Source organism: Grampus griseus (genome assembly GCF_964374135.1).
Source record: "Grampus griseus genome assembly, chromosome: 9".
NCBI lineage: Eukaryota > Metazoa > Chordata > Mammalia > Artiodactyla > Delphinidae > Grampus > Grampus griseus.
This window is the reverse complement of record NC_139003.1, coordinates 73,790,130-73,804,193: the sequence shown is the minus strand read 5'-3', so window position 1 is coordinate 73,804,193 and position 14,064 is coordinate 73,790,130. Positions and strand designations below refer to the sequence as shown.

Here is a 14,064-nt window from a genome sequence, read left to right as displayed (position 1 = left end):
TCGGTGTTGAGTTTTGTCAAAAGCTTTTTCTGCATCTGTTGAAATGATCATATGTATTTTTTTCTGCAGTTTGTTAATGTGGTGTATCACACTGATTGATTTGCAGATATTGAAAAATCCTTGCATCCCTGGGATAAATCCCACTTGATTGTGGTGTATGATACTTTTAATGTGTTGTTGGATTCAGTTTGCTGGTATTTTGTTGAGGAATTTTGTATCTATGTTTCAGTGATATTGGCCTGTAATTTTCTTTTTGTGGTATCTTTGTCTGGTTTTGGTATTGGGGTGATGGTGGCCTCATAGAATGAGCTTGGGAGTGTTCCTTCTCCTTCAGCTTTCTGGAATAGTTTCAGAAGGATAGGTGTTAACTGTTCTGTAAATGTTAGACAGAATTCGCCTGTGAAGCCATCTGGTCTTGGACTTTTGTTTGTTGAGAGTTTTTAAATCACAGTTTCAATTTCATTACTTGTGATTGGTCTGTTCATATTTTCTATTTCTTCTGGTTCAGCCTTATGAGATTGTACTTTTCTAAAAAATTGTCTGTTTTTACTAGGTTGTCAATTGTATTGGTATACAGTTGCTTGTAGTAGTCTCTTATGATCCTTTGTATTTCTGTTGTGTCAATTGTAACTTCTCCTTTTTCATTTCTAATTTTATTGATTTTAACCCTTTCCCTTTTTTTCTTGATGAGTCTGGCTAAAGGTTTATTGATTTTGTTTATCTTTTCAGAGAACCAGCTTTTAGTTTCATTGATCTTTTCTGTTGTTTCCTTCATCTTTGTTTCATTTATTTCTGCTCTGATCTTTATGATTTCTTTCCTTCTACTAACTTTGGGTTTTGTTTGTTCTTTCTCTGGTTACTCTAGGTGTAAGTTTAGATTGTTTGAGATTTTTCTTGTTTCTTGAGGTAAGATTGTATTGCTATAAACTTCACTCTTAGAACTGCTTTTGCTGTGTCCCATAGGTTTTGAATCATGGTGTTTTGATTGTTATTTGTCTCTAGGTATTTTTAAAATTTCCTCTTTGATTTCTTCAGTGATCCATTGATTGTTTAGTAACATATTGTTTAGCCACCATGTGTTTGTGTTTTTTACAGTTTTTTTTCTTGTAGTTAATTTCTGATCTCATAGCATTGTGGTCAGAAAAGATGATATGCTTTAAACTTTCTTAAATTTACCAAGGCTCCATTTGTAGCCCACCATGTGGTCAGTCCTGGAGAATGTTCCATGTGCACTTGAAAAGAATGTGTATTCTGCTGTTTTGGGATGGAATGTCTATAAATATCAATGAAGTCCGTCTGGTCTAATGTGTCATTGAAGGCCTGTGTTTCCTTATTGATTTTTCTGTCTGGATGGTCTGTCCATTGATGAAATTGGGTGTTAAAGTTCCCCACTATTATTGTGTTACTCTCAGTTTCTCCTTTTATGGCTGTTACTGTTTGTTTTATATACTGAGGTGCTCTTATGTTGGGTGCGTATATAAATTACAAGTGTTATATTTTCTTGTGTTGATTCCTTGATCACTATGTAGTGACCTTCCTTGTCTCTTAGTCTGTATTTTAAAGTCTATTTTGTCTAATATGAGTATTGCTACTCCAGCTTGCTTTTGATTTCCATTTGCATGGAATATGTTTTTACATCCCCTCACTTTAAGTGTGTATGTGTCCCTAGGTCTGAAGTGTGTCTCTTGTAGACAGCATATATACGGGTCTGTGTTTGTATCCATTCAGCCAGTCTATGCCTTTTGATTGGAGCATCTAGTCCATTTACATTTAAGGTTATTATCAATATGTGTATTTCTATTGCCCTTTTCTTAATTGTTTTGGGTTTGTTTTTTGGCCGTTATCTCCTTGATAGGAGGTGTGACTGATGTTGTGGTGGCTAGGCCTGCACTGGCCTCCCCTTTGCTCTGTGGGTGTCACTGCCCTGTCAGAGGTGGGGTCTGCTCCCTAGTTGTGGGAGTAGAGAGGCCCCCAGATCTGTTTTTTAGTTGTGTTTCTGATCTGCAGTGTGAGGTAGGTGGGATTGGAGCACTCCCACTGGGAGGGGAGCTACTGAGTATTTCTCCTCTGGAGCTGTTCACCTGTGGGTGTGCTCTGTTGTGTCACCTTTCACCCGTTGTGTGAGATCTCAGATCACACTGTTGTTGGCACTGCTCTTGGCCACACCTTAACCATGGGTATGCTAGCAGTTGGCCCTGGTGTCTCTCAGACGTTGTTTTCACCAGGCCACCAGCATAGATCCACTGAAGTCAGGTCCCGGGGATTGCAGTGATCATGGATCTGGACCCACTGTGGGAGCAGCCCAGACTCTGGTCTGGCCCAACCCCCGTGTGTATGTGCCCACACAGTCTACAGCTGCTAAAGCTAGACCCATCTTGGCTGCGGGAGCACTCGCTGTCTGTTCAGATGTTCTGTAGGCGTTCAGTTTACAAAGCTGGTCATGGGGGTGTCAATTTGCAGTTTCCGCAGCTGGTTACGTGGGGATCTTTCTTTTTAGGTGTCCAAGGTCCTCTGCTAGTGTTCAGCTGGTGTTCTGTGAGAATTGTTCCATTTAAAGTTGTATTCTTGATGCATTTGTGAGGAGAGATGAACTCCACGTCCTCCTACTCCTCTTCTATCTTGACTCCTGATTTATTTTCTCTATAGTTCTGTCTTTTCCGAAACATCCTGTAAGTATAATCAGACAATGTATAGTCTTTTCCACTTGGCATAGTGATGAGCTTTATTCATGTTGCTGTGTCTGTCAGTAATTTTTTCTTTTTTATTGCTGAGTTAAATTCCATGGTATCGATGTTCCACAGTTTGTTTTATCCATTCCCTAGTTCACTTGGATTGTTTGTAGGTTTGGAAGTAAAACTGCTAATTGCAAGTTTTGTGGGAACATAATTTTCATTTCACTTGGGTAACACTTAGGAGCAGGGTTGCTGGATCATGTGCTATGTTTATAAGTGTATGTTTATAAGAAACTGCCAAATTGTTTTCTACAGTGGCTATACCATTTTGCATTTCTACTAACAGTTTATGAAAGGGCCAGTTGTTCCACATCCGTGTCAGCACTTGGTATCGTCAGGTTTTTTAAAAGCCATTCTGCTAGGTAGATAGTTATATCTTGTAGTTGTAATTTGCGTTTCCCTCTAATGACTGTGGATGTCGAAAATTTTTTCACGTACTCACCTGCCATCCATTTATCTTTGGTGAAGCGTCTGCTCACCTCTTTTGCCTGTTTTTTAATTGGGTTATTTGTTTTTATTGTTGAGCTTTTGAGAGTTTTTAATATATTCTGGTTATAGGTCTTTTATCAGATAAATGATGTGCAGGTATTTTCTTCTTGTCTGTTGGTTTTTCATTCCCTTAAGAGTCTTTTTTGAAGAGTAGAATTTCTTGATTTTAATTGTCTAATTTATACATTTAAAAAATCTGTATTGTGCTTGGTGTTTTATCTAAGAATTCTTTGCATAACCCAAGGTTACAAAGATTTTCTCCAGTTTTCTTCTAGAAGTGTTATTGTTTTAGGTGTTATATTTAGATCTGATCCATTTTGAGTTAGTTTTTGTAAATGGTGCAAGGTATGTGCATTTCTATGACCCAACCAATTTAATCATAAGAGATTTAGGGAAATGATGTTGTTTATGGAGAAAATGATATGAAACAACTCCCTTCGTAGTGGGTTGAAGGAATGCTTTCCTTTGTGTAAAGGGTCTCCTTACACAGTTGCAAGATAGTACACCCTACAAATTCTGCCATCCTTGCTATCAAAATTGCTTTCAGAACACTTAATGAGGAAAATGCAGTAGTGCACAGGAATTTCTTTTGTACTGCTCCTTAGGGCTTTAAACGAAACATGTTTCCAGGTGAAATACACACTAGTGTTCCTGGAATAAGAAACATTTCCTGAAGCTTTATCAAAATCAGCTTTTGAATAAATTGGCCTTAAAGAGAATCTCAAATTTCTTTTCTTTCATAAACTAATAGATGATAAATATGTTCCTTCTGGCTGGGTGGTGGTATTTTTTAATCCAGGAAGAATGAATTTAGATATCCTTGAGATATAGAAAATCTTTGATTAAAAACATTTTACCCAATTTTAAAATTTTCTTCCTTCCCCCCCCCCCCAAACTAGTTGATGCTGCTTATCAGTTAGTCATATTTGTTAAGGACCTCTGAGTTTGTAAGACTCTATTCTTGGTGCTGGAGTGGGGCAGGGTGAGAAAGACAGATGCCAAAGAGATCCAGAGTCTGCCATGAGAATTAACTGCCTGTAGGAAGGAGGTTAAGATCTACACATGAGTTGCTATTATGAAATAGGAGGAGTCACATCTCATAAGAGAGGAACAAAATGGGCTGGGCCCTGCACAAAGCATGTTCTGCAGGCCAGAGCATGGGGAACTTGTTAGAACTGCAGAATCTCAGGCCTCTGTTGTGGGTTTTGTTTTGTTTTAAAAAATTTTTCTTATCGAGGTATAATTGACCTATATTAGTTTCAAGGCATCCAGTGTAATGATTCAGTATTTGTAGGATTCCCTTTCTTTTTAAGAGTAAATAATATTCCATTGTATGTGTTTATGACATCTTGTTTAGCCATTCATCTGTCGATGGACACTTGGGTTGCCTCTACTTTGTGGCTTTTGGGAATAGTGCTACCATGAACAAGGGAAGGGTTATTTTAAATGTAAAGTTTTTCTTTTAATTTTATTAATACTTCAGTGTCCAGTACTATCACTAGCAGACACTAGTTAGATATACCGTCAGTAACATTTGAAATCACAGCTTTTAAAATTTCTTTGGTGTTCCACTCAGCACCGTGAGTTCTTCTGTGCGCCTTCCCTGAACGAGTTTGAGATCCAGCCTGTAGATGTTTGGTCCTTACATTAGAAGCTGACATTTTATAACTGGGAGATTCCTCACCAAGACTCAGATTCCTCACTTCTCTGGGGAGGTCCAAGGTTGGGCACACTGAGCCCCGTGCCTTTGTAGCTTTGGTCTGCTGGGGTGCGGGAGTGACTGCCATTCCTGGACTCATGTCGGCACTGTCCAATGTAGCCTTACCCTGAGCTGCCGCCTTCACTGCCCACCTGCTTGGCCCCAAAGCCTGTCGAATGTGCGTTCTTTGTTCCCGAGATGAGCCCCAAGGTAGGTTGCAAGGCTTGTAAGTGAAATCTGCAATCCTTTCTGAAAGAGGTGCTGTGGATATGACTACTTTGTATGTAGATGCCCAGAAATTCTGAGTGAAGATCTTTAATTCCTTTTGGATAGGAATGTTACAGAGTGTACCTTTTGACCCCGTGCACCTTTCCTAGGAAACTACACCTTCCCTGAGAAAATGACTACAAGGTCAGATGTAGTCATTTTCATACAAAGATTTATTGATGACCTGCTTTAGGCCAGGCCCGTGTTAGGTGCCAAGGACTCTTTTCTAGTGTCTGTGTCCTGGTGGAGGAACTGTATCTTGGGCCCCACTTGACCTTTGATGATACTCACGTTGTTATCCCAGCAAGGACAGAGGGAATAGATACATAGAGTGTGTGTGAAAGGAATGGAAGAAATCTGTGTATTGTAAAAAAAAAAAAAAAATAGTTATGAATAATAAGTCTTTTCACTTTCAGAAGAGAATTTTCTTGACTTCTTTCTGGTTAGCTAGATTGCATTTATCCTAATATTGTGCAAGCTTGACTACTGCAAGTATAATCCACTGGTTGGAAATATATTTTATTTTCAGTTATTTGCTTTTTTTGGGGGTTTGTTTTGGTAGGCCTTACAGTTGGCGTTGTAGTCAAATGGAACATAAGCTTTGTAGAAAAATGTCTGTTGTAGTCTGTCTAGACTACATAGCTACAGAGTGGATCACTGCCGAATGAAACAGGGAAGTGACAAATTCTTGGGCCTAAAGTGTTGATGCATTGTTTAACTGGTCTCACGTTAGAAGGCTGTCCCTATGAATCCTCTTTTATCAGGTCCACTCCGTCCCTCGCATGCAAATCTTGCCTTCTTTGTTGCATCTGTTAAACAGTTTGTTGCATTGAAGACACTTGAATATTTTACAGAGACTTTTGCTAAATCCCAGGACTTATGACTGTCTGAAATGCTTCTCTTAATGCCTTTTGAAGTTGGGCAGCAAGAAACAGAGCCCTGCATGCCCCAAGAATGTGTAGTGGTTTTTGCCTTTTCGAAAGTTCATTGCTTCCTTTTGTCCCTAATGGGTAATTACAGCCTCTCCCTACTGGCACCTCTGGAGCAGATACAGAAGTAAGGAGGAGGAATTAGGCAGACACAGGCTCACTGCAGTGGCCCCAGGGCTAATGCAGTCGACCGGGGAAGCAATTGATTTATATCAACAGCCTCTCCATTCCTTATATGTGCTTCCAGTAGATCATTACATTGGGTGCTTCTTCCTCTTTAATTCTTTACGTTAAAACAAGCTTCTGGGCCAGTGGGGTTTTTGGATTCATAGAATGGTGGTAAGTCAAAAAGCGCCACTTCAGGAACTGAACTCGATGATCGTTATATAAAGTCTAATGTACTTACACTTTCATAAATGTCACCTATGTTTCTCCAGTAAGAGTATTTTCTTGGTGTGTTGTTTCTGTTGGCTAAACAACAGTGAAAGTTGTCTTTGAAAAGACAAGCATGCCAAATACTGTTAAATTAAAACTCTTCCTTCTTTAAGAGGTAAATTTTTCTCCCAAGAACCATCTCAGATTTAGGCTTTGTTTAGGAGCTTCTTCTTAGCATAAATGTTACAGCATTTTTTCTATTGTTAGTGGAGCTCTCATTCTGTAAGTGTCTGCCTGTTTGTCTCTTGAAGTGATTTCATTAGATGGTTTGTAATTAACTCTCTGACATCATTAATCTTGTATTCAGTGTCTGGATTTGTGTACTCTAGAAACCAAATGTTAAACTTCCTTTGGTTGAACCACTAGCTTTCTAATCATTTTTAAACAAGAAGCATTAAAATCGTGCTAAAAATGAGTAGATGAGGGATTAGTGATCTCTCAAATGAACCTGACTGTAAAATTAATTCAATGCACAGAAAAAAAGAATCCAAAGAATTTAAGTAACTTCTGAATACACAACTCTGTGTGTAATAGTGTAGCCGTTATTTAAAGTGGGGTCTGGGGAACCCTGAAACCCTTTCAGGGTTCCATGAGGACAAAGTTATTGTCATAATAATATTAAGACATTATTGGAGGAGGGGCCGGAAAAAATGTTAAGACATTATTTGCGTTTTTTTGCTATGTTGATATTTGCACTGACGTGCAAAAGCAAAGGCAGAGAAGACTGCTTGTCCTCAGCATGAATCAGGCAGTGGCATCAAACTGTACTAGTGGTCATTTCATTCTTCACCTCCGTGCACCAATTTTAAAAGAAAATGTGTTGCACACGGTATGTCTTACTGTAGCAGTAAAAATTATTTTATTAAAATCTCGACCCTTGAGGGCATCTCTTTTTTATACTCCATGTTGAAATGTGAAGTACACAAAAAGTATCTTTGTATCTCCAAGTACAACCATGGTCTGGTTATCTCAGGGAAGAGACCTAGTACCTAGCAGGACTGTGTTCGGAGGATAGCAAGAACCCCAAGGGAATCTTGGACGTGATTGTTGTTGGCAGTGGTGTTGGTAGTGGTATTGGTGTGTTGTCTGAAATGGTCTTGTGTGTACTGTGGATAGAGCAAATGGGTAGGTGTATGAGAAGTACTGGGAATTGGGGTTTTCGTTGCGGGGAAGGGAGATACTAACATCGTGTTGAGGGAGATGAAGAATCCTGTCTCGTTGGGTTTGAATTCAAGATGTCAAAATGAACTCAGATGTAAGATACTTAAGACACCTTTGTTCTGCCCAGGCAAAGCAATGATACTTTACTAGCGAGGAGCACACCTAGATCTCAGAGCTTGATTTCCAAATGCCAGGGCTCCTTGGAGAAATGGCTCATTCGGGGTCTGGGGCCAGTACAAGGCTAGCTTGGCACGCCTGTTGTGTCGGAAAACAAGGAGGTGCTCAGAGGCTATTAGGATTGTGCCAAAAGGACACAGAAGCTGGCTTGAAGGAGCTGTCAGTAGCCAAATTTGGGACAATCTGAGTATCAGAAAGAATGATGACAGAGTAATGGGTTAAAACACATTAACTTAAAACAATCCATGAAACTACCTGGGAGGGAGAGTGGGGAGAGAAGTAAAGAGGGAGAGAGAGGGATAGATCCGGAGAGAGAGAATATTACATTACAGGAGAATGCCACCTAACATACGAAGGAGGAATGGTTTTTGAAAATCACCGTTTTGTAACCCCTAACGTGGTGATTGATTCAGGCGAGGGGTATCAATGGATACCGAAACTGTTGAGTAAAATGCTATCAGGGAGAAGGATAGTCATAGAATCTCAAATATCATCCTAGTTATTACTTAACAAGCACAAAGGGGTAAAGATACTTTTGCTAAGAAGAAATCTGGCAGATCTCACTTTAACTTGGTGATCAAACAGCATCACCACTAAAGACACAACCAGATGTTACATGCGATGTGTAGCAGGAATGCAGCACTGCCCACGCAGGAGTCTGGCCGAAGAAAAGCACACTTGAGTCTGACTGAGACGCTAGATTTAAGTACCAAATTACAGGAAATCCAGAGGGACAGAGGAGTCAGCTAAATACCATCTTGGGGCTGCAAAAATCAAAAACCAAACCTCCAGACTCTGGCAAACTCTACAGTCAGATAACCCAGTTTCTTCAAAAACCAGTTGTGAGGGCTTCCCTGGTGGCGCAGTGGTTGAGAGTCCGCCTGCCGATGCAGGGGACACGGGTTCGTGCCCCGGTCCGGGAAGATCCCACATGCGGCGGAGCGGCTGGGCCCGTGAGCCATGGCCGCTGAGCCTGTGCGTCCGGAGGCTGTGCTCCGCAACGGGAGAGGCCACAGCAGTGAGACCCCCGCGTACCGCAAAAAAAAAAAAAAAAAACAGTTGTGAGAAGAAAGTTAAATATGAAAGTGACGCGAGAAAGGACTTGAGACGTATTGACCAATGTATGGGCCTTATTTGGATCTTGATACAAATACACTGGGGGCTGAAAAAAATAATAGTAACTGTGGACACAGACTGTATATTTGCTCGTAACACAGGGTGAAATGATACTGTGTCTACAATTGCTTTAAAATAATTTAGAAGGAGAGCAGTTGGGTTGGGATACAGATGAAACAAGACTAGCCATGGACAGGTAATTGCTAGGGTGTCCACATGTGTGTTCATGATACTCTTCCATCTACTTAGGAATGTATTTGAAAGTTTTATAATTAAATTAAAAATACTGCTAATTAATAGGGAATAGCTTGACATTTTGTGCCTCTTTATGCAGTGCATTGAGAAGTACATGTCATCTGTATAGAATTGTTGCCAATAATATCTGAGTCTGTCAGGAAACAATCACATAAGCTCAGAATATGTGACATTCTACAAGGAAGTTTTCTTGGGTTGTCTACAAAATGTCAGTTATGAAAAGCAACAAAAAATGTCATAAAAAAACAATCAAATACAATGCATGATTCTTTCTTGAGCGGATCCCTTTTGCCCTTAAAAAGTTATGAAAGGGGCTTCCTTGGTGGCTCAGTGGTTGAGAGTCCGCCTGCCGATGCAGGGGACGCGGGTTCGTGCCCCGGTCTGGGAGGATCCCACATGCCGTGGAGCGGCTGGGCCCGTGAGCCATGGCCGCTGAGCCTGCGCGTCCGGAACCTGTGCTCCGCAACGGGAGAGGCCGCAACAGTGAGAGGCCCGTGTACCGCAAAAAAAAAAAAAAGTTATGAAAGATATTTTGGGTACAATGCAGACATTTGAATATGGATTCATAATACATGATGTTATTGAATGAATATTATTTCAGGTATGATGATGGTTATGTGGTTCTTCAGCAGAATGTCCTTTTTCTGAGACGTGTATGGAAGTATTTTAGGGTGAATTGTATGGTGTCTGCAAATTACTGGAAACATACATGGATTAGGTTGCTGCATTTTTTTTTTTTAACGTGGATGATATTTAAAGACAGATCCACTGTAGGGCTTCCCTGGTGGCACAGTGGTTGAGAGTCCGCCTGCTGATGCAGGGGACACGGGTTCGTGCCCTGGTCCGGGAAGGTCCCACATGCTGCGGAGCGGCTGGGCCTGTGAGCCATGGCCGCTGAACCTGCGCATCCGGAGCCTGTGCTCCGCAACGGGAGAGGCCACAGTGGTGAGAGGCCCGCGTACCGCAAAAAAAAAAAAAAAAAAAAAAAAAAAAGACATCCACTGTAGGAGAAAATTTTCTTAATTTTTGTCAAGAGATCAAAAATGGCTTTTATCTAGGCATGGCCTCAACAGTCCTTGTAAGATAGGATATATCTCTAGAATTTGAAAAAGAAAAACTCTTATCCTCTTCCACCCCTTCCCTGGTTGCCATGAGGTGTCAAGCTGAGGCACATTTTACTCAGGTTATTGGGGTTTTGTGAGCAACCATGGCAGATTGATAAGGTCATGAGATGGTAATTCCTACTCCTCTACAAAATTTCCCTAAGTGATTATAACAGCCCCTGATATTATCCTCCTTTTTTCAATCCAAACAGATCCCTAAAGAAGTGGCTGACATCTTTAACGCCCCCAGTGATGATGAAGAGTTTGTCGGTTTCCGAGATGATGTTCCCATGGAAACCCTGTCATCAGAGGAGAGCTGCTATAGTTTTGACTCACTGGAGTCAGGGAAGCAGGTATGGGTGCCTCCTTTCAAGGCAGGCGTATCCGTCTGGAAGCTTGGATCTTGGTTCGGATATTCTTTTACTTGAACATAGTCTGAGACTGGTGGTATCAGTTAATTGTCGAGCATCTTATTTTATTAGTGTTACACCTTCATGTTTCAAGCAACTGGTGGGGGTACCTCGCTCAGTTTTGCTGTTTAAATCCTTTTTATGTACAATAATTTTTTTTTTTTTTTCAGTAAAGGGGACCTCACATGATCAAATCCGTCTTCTTTGCCACCTCGGGGCTGCAGCCTGTGGCCAGGCTGTATTTGGAGCGCTCCCACACAGCTGGCGGGGGAGGGCTGATCCCCCAGCGATAGCGTAGGAGTGTGTGGTTACCATGAGACACATGGCCTCTGTGCTGCTGCGGTGAGGCTCTGTCCGCACCTCACTCATGGGATTGTTCTTTCTTTAATTCCTTTGATCTGTGGCAGACACAAGTTGCAGTTCTCGGAGAGGTAGATTCCTGGAGGTTTATGTTGGGATTTGGCAGGAGCATGGCCAAGTATCCAGGCTTCCGTGGCATTTTTTTCTGAGTTCCTTTGTGGCACTCAAAATTCCTCATTCTCCCTCGACCATGGCCTCCCTGAAAGGCTGTGAGTTAAACCCACCTAGCTTCCACTGGGGAAGTAGAGGAAGGCAGACAGTTAATTATGTAAGTGAAGCCCCCGCTTGACGGCAGTGTGTGTGGTCTCCTCACCTTATTTGATGCCTCTGCACCATTTGACACCCTGCCCCTGCCCCCCCCAGCCACCTGCTTCCACTCCCCTTGGTCTCTTTCTCTTAACACCTTTTGTTCTTGGTTGTCATCCCTTCTACTTCCTGTCCCCATCTGTGGATGTTCTCCACGATTTTATCTTCAGACCTTTCCACTTAATGATCTCAGTGCCTGGCCCGGTCTCAGCCGTTGCCTCCTGGTCCTTTGTGGTTTGGGTCTTCCCTCCAGCCCCAGATGTACTTCTGACAGACACTTGGATCCGTCGTCATTGCTCAAGAGAGATCTGAAACTCACCATTTTCCCTCCCTGGTTGTCTGTCTTCCCCATTTTTGTCTCCAACTTTGGAGCTCTTGACGCCTCCTGTTTCCTCACCCATCTCCTCAAGTCCCTTGCAGGAGCTGATGAATCTTTTGCCATGTTCCTCACCTCCATCCCTTCCCGTCTCTTCCCTCCTCAGCTCCCGTGGTTCTCATAGTCCTCCCCGCAGGTGTGGGACTGAGCTCTGGTCACCATCCTCCCCTGTTCAGAAATCGCCAGTCCCTCCGTTCGAATGTGGTCAGGCAGTGAGGGGCAGCCTGTTGGGTCCGGCGTGAGTGGCCTTCTGAGCGGCGCGGGACGTTGTGTGAAGCGCCAGCACGAGCCTGGCGGGTGGCAGGCCTTAAGGAACAGAGCGGCCGCTCTTGCTGCTGTGACGACTGCCCCTTCTCCTGTGCCCTCACACCTGCCCCTAGTCCAGCCCTGCTCCCGAGTCTGACCCCAGCATGCATTCCGCGGCCCGTGACAACATGCTTTTCATGCAGAGTGCCCTTAATTCACTATCTCCCTGGGAAGGTGCAGGCGCTGTTACTATTCCTGTTTCACGGGTGATGAAACTGAAGTGTGGGGAGGTGAAGTGACTTGGTCTGAGGCCTCACATCTGAGAAGTGGCCGAGCTGGGATGTTCCTAATCTAGGAGCCCCACTTCTCAGGCTCGTGCCTTGTACGGCTCTCTCCTGCGGGCTTTGCAGCAGGAGACCAGAAACTGCATCCATGCCCCCCGCATGCACTGTTCTGCCCCCCGTGCACACTGGTCCAGGCTCTTCATCCTGCCTCCGTGCGCTCTCAGCATCTTTCTAGCCTCTAGCCCAGTTTAGATGCAGCTCAAATGATTCTGCTTCCACGAAGTCTTACTGGATTTTCTTTCTTTCTGTGCGCCGTGTTGCGTGTGTCTCCCTTACAACACTGATCCTTGCCATGGGGACCTGTGGACTTGTCCAGCTCCCTTACTAAATGACAGGCTCCTTGATGGAAGGGGCCTCGTACTTTAATGGTGCTTTCCAGCTTCCCCGGCTTGGGCTGCTTCCTTGGGATGTCCCTTTCCTCTTGTTTCATACATCCAGTGCCCATGGGCGAAGGAGCACCCGTGGGGTGGAACTGAGGTGGGATACTTGTCCGACTGGTTCAGCCACCATGACTTCCAGTCTGTTTCTTCACATCCCGTGAGCTTCAAAATAAAAAAAAAAGTCACCACTCTGTTAGCTTCTCTTCTGATCTGTTATTTGCTTATGTTCTTTTTTTTTTTAATTTTTTTTTGTGGCACGCGGGCCTCTCACTGCTGTGGCCTCTCCCGTTGCGGAGCACAGGCTCCGGACGCGCAGGCTCAGCGGCCATGGCTCACGGGCCCAGCCGTTCCGCGGCACGTGGGATCTTCCCGGACCGGGGCACGAACCCGTGTCCCCTGCACCGGCAGGCGGACCCTCAAACACTGCACCACCAGGGAAGCCCTGCTTATGTTCTTGATCACGGTAGATGCAGGTCACCAAAGCCCACAACATACTGGCTAGTAGTGATTTTAAAGGATAACGGCCAGATTTCGGAGAACAAAGAGCTGTGTGAGGCTTATAACCAGGGACACAGGAGACTGTGGAGTGGATGTTCGCTTTGTTACAGACCCCATTAAAGATGGTTTTTACACCCTGTGAAATCAGGAGAATAAAAGCATGGGCCTTGGTCTAGGGCTGCAGCTGACTTGTTTTCTCTATCAGAACTGGCCACCAGAGATACTGATCTCTCCCAGGCTGACGGCTGCCTGTGACACCAGCTTAAAGCACAGAAAGAGCCAGAGGACTGGCAGGTTGGAACCTGCTGTTCCAAGGCATGACCTGTTCGGGCTCCAGCCAGGGACTTCGGGTCGATGATGAAGTGTGCACATGGGCCCCACTGCCCTGCAGCAGCCTGCAGGGGCTGGCCCAGGGCTCTTGAGCCAGATGTTTCCTGCCCTCGGAGGTGGTGGGTTTCCTTGGGAGCCAACCGCGCACCATTCTTCACGACAGACCCTGGCCTGCTGCTTCCCCACCTGGACCCCACACACTCCGGATCCATTTTAACCCGCCGAGAGAAGCCGCGTGAACTTGTACGTAGTGTGTGCAGCAGTGCCGGCGCTGGTCTCCCTGAAGCACAATTTGAATTTCACTTTAAAGAAACTTCCCTTTTGTGTGTGATTTTTTTTTTTAAGCAGCTGCACCACAGCTATCAACAAAGGGATGAAGTAATTTACATCTGAGCACAGTCACTCCAATTACCCATAATAATTCACAGGAGACATTTTTAAGCTTAAAAAA

General features: G+C 43.6%; 1 protein-coding gene across 1 annotated transcript in view; it reads left to right on the top strand.

Annotated features, from left to right (window-relative positions):
• The window catches only part of CDCA7L (cell division cycle associated 7 like), a 50,182-nt gene that overhangs the window by 25,716 nt on the left and 10,402 nt on the right, over positions 1–14,064 (top strand). The window contains exon 2 of the mRNA XM_082661928.1: positions 10,576–10,716. Within this exon, the coding sequence (XP_082518054.1) occupies positions 10,576–10,716 (141 nt within the window). The remainder of the gene's footprint in view (positions 1–10,575; positions 10,717–14,064) is intronic.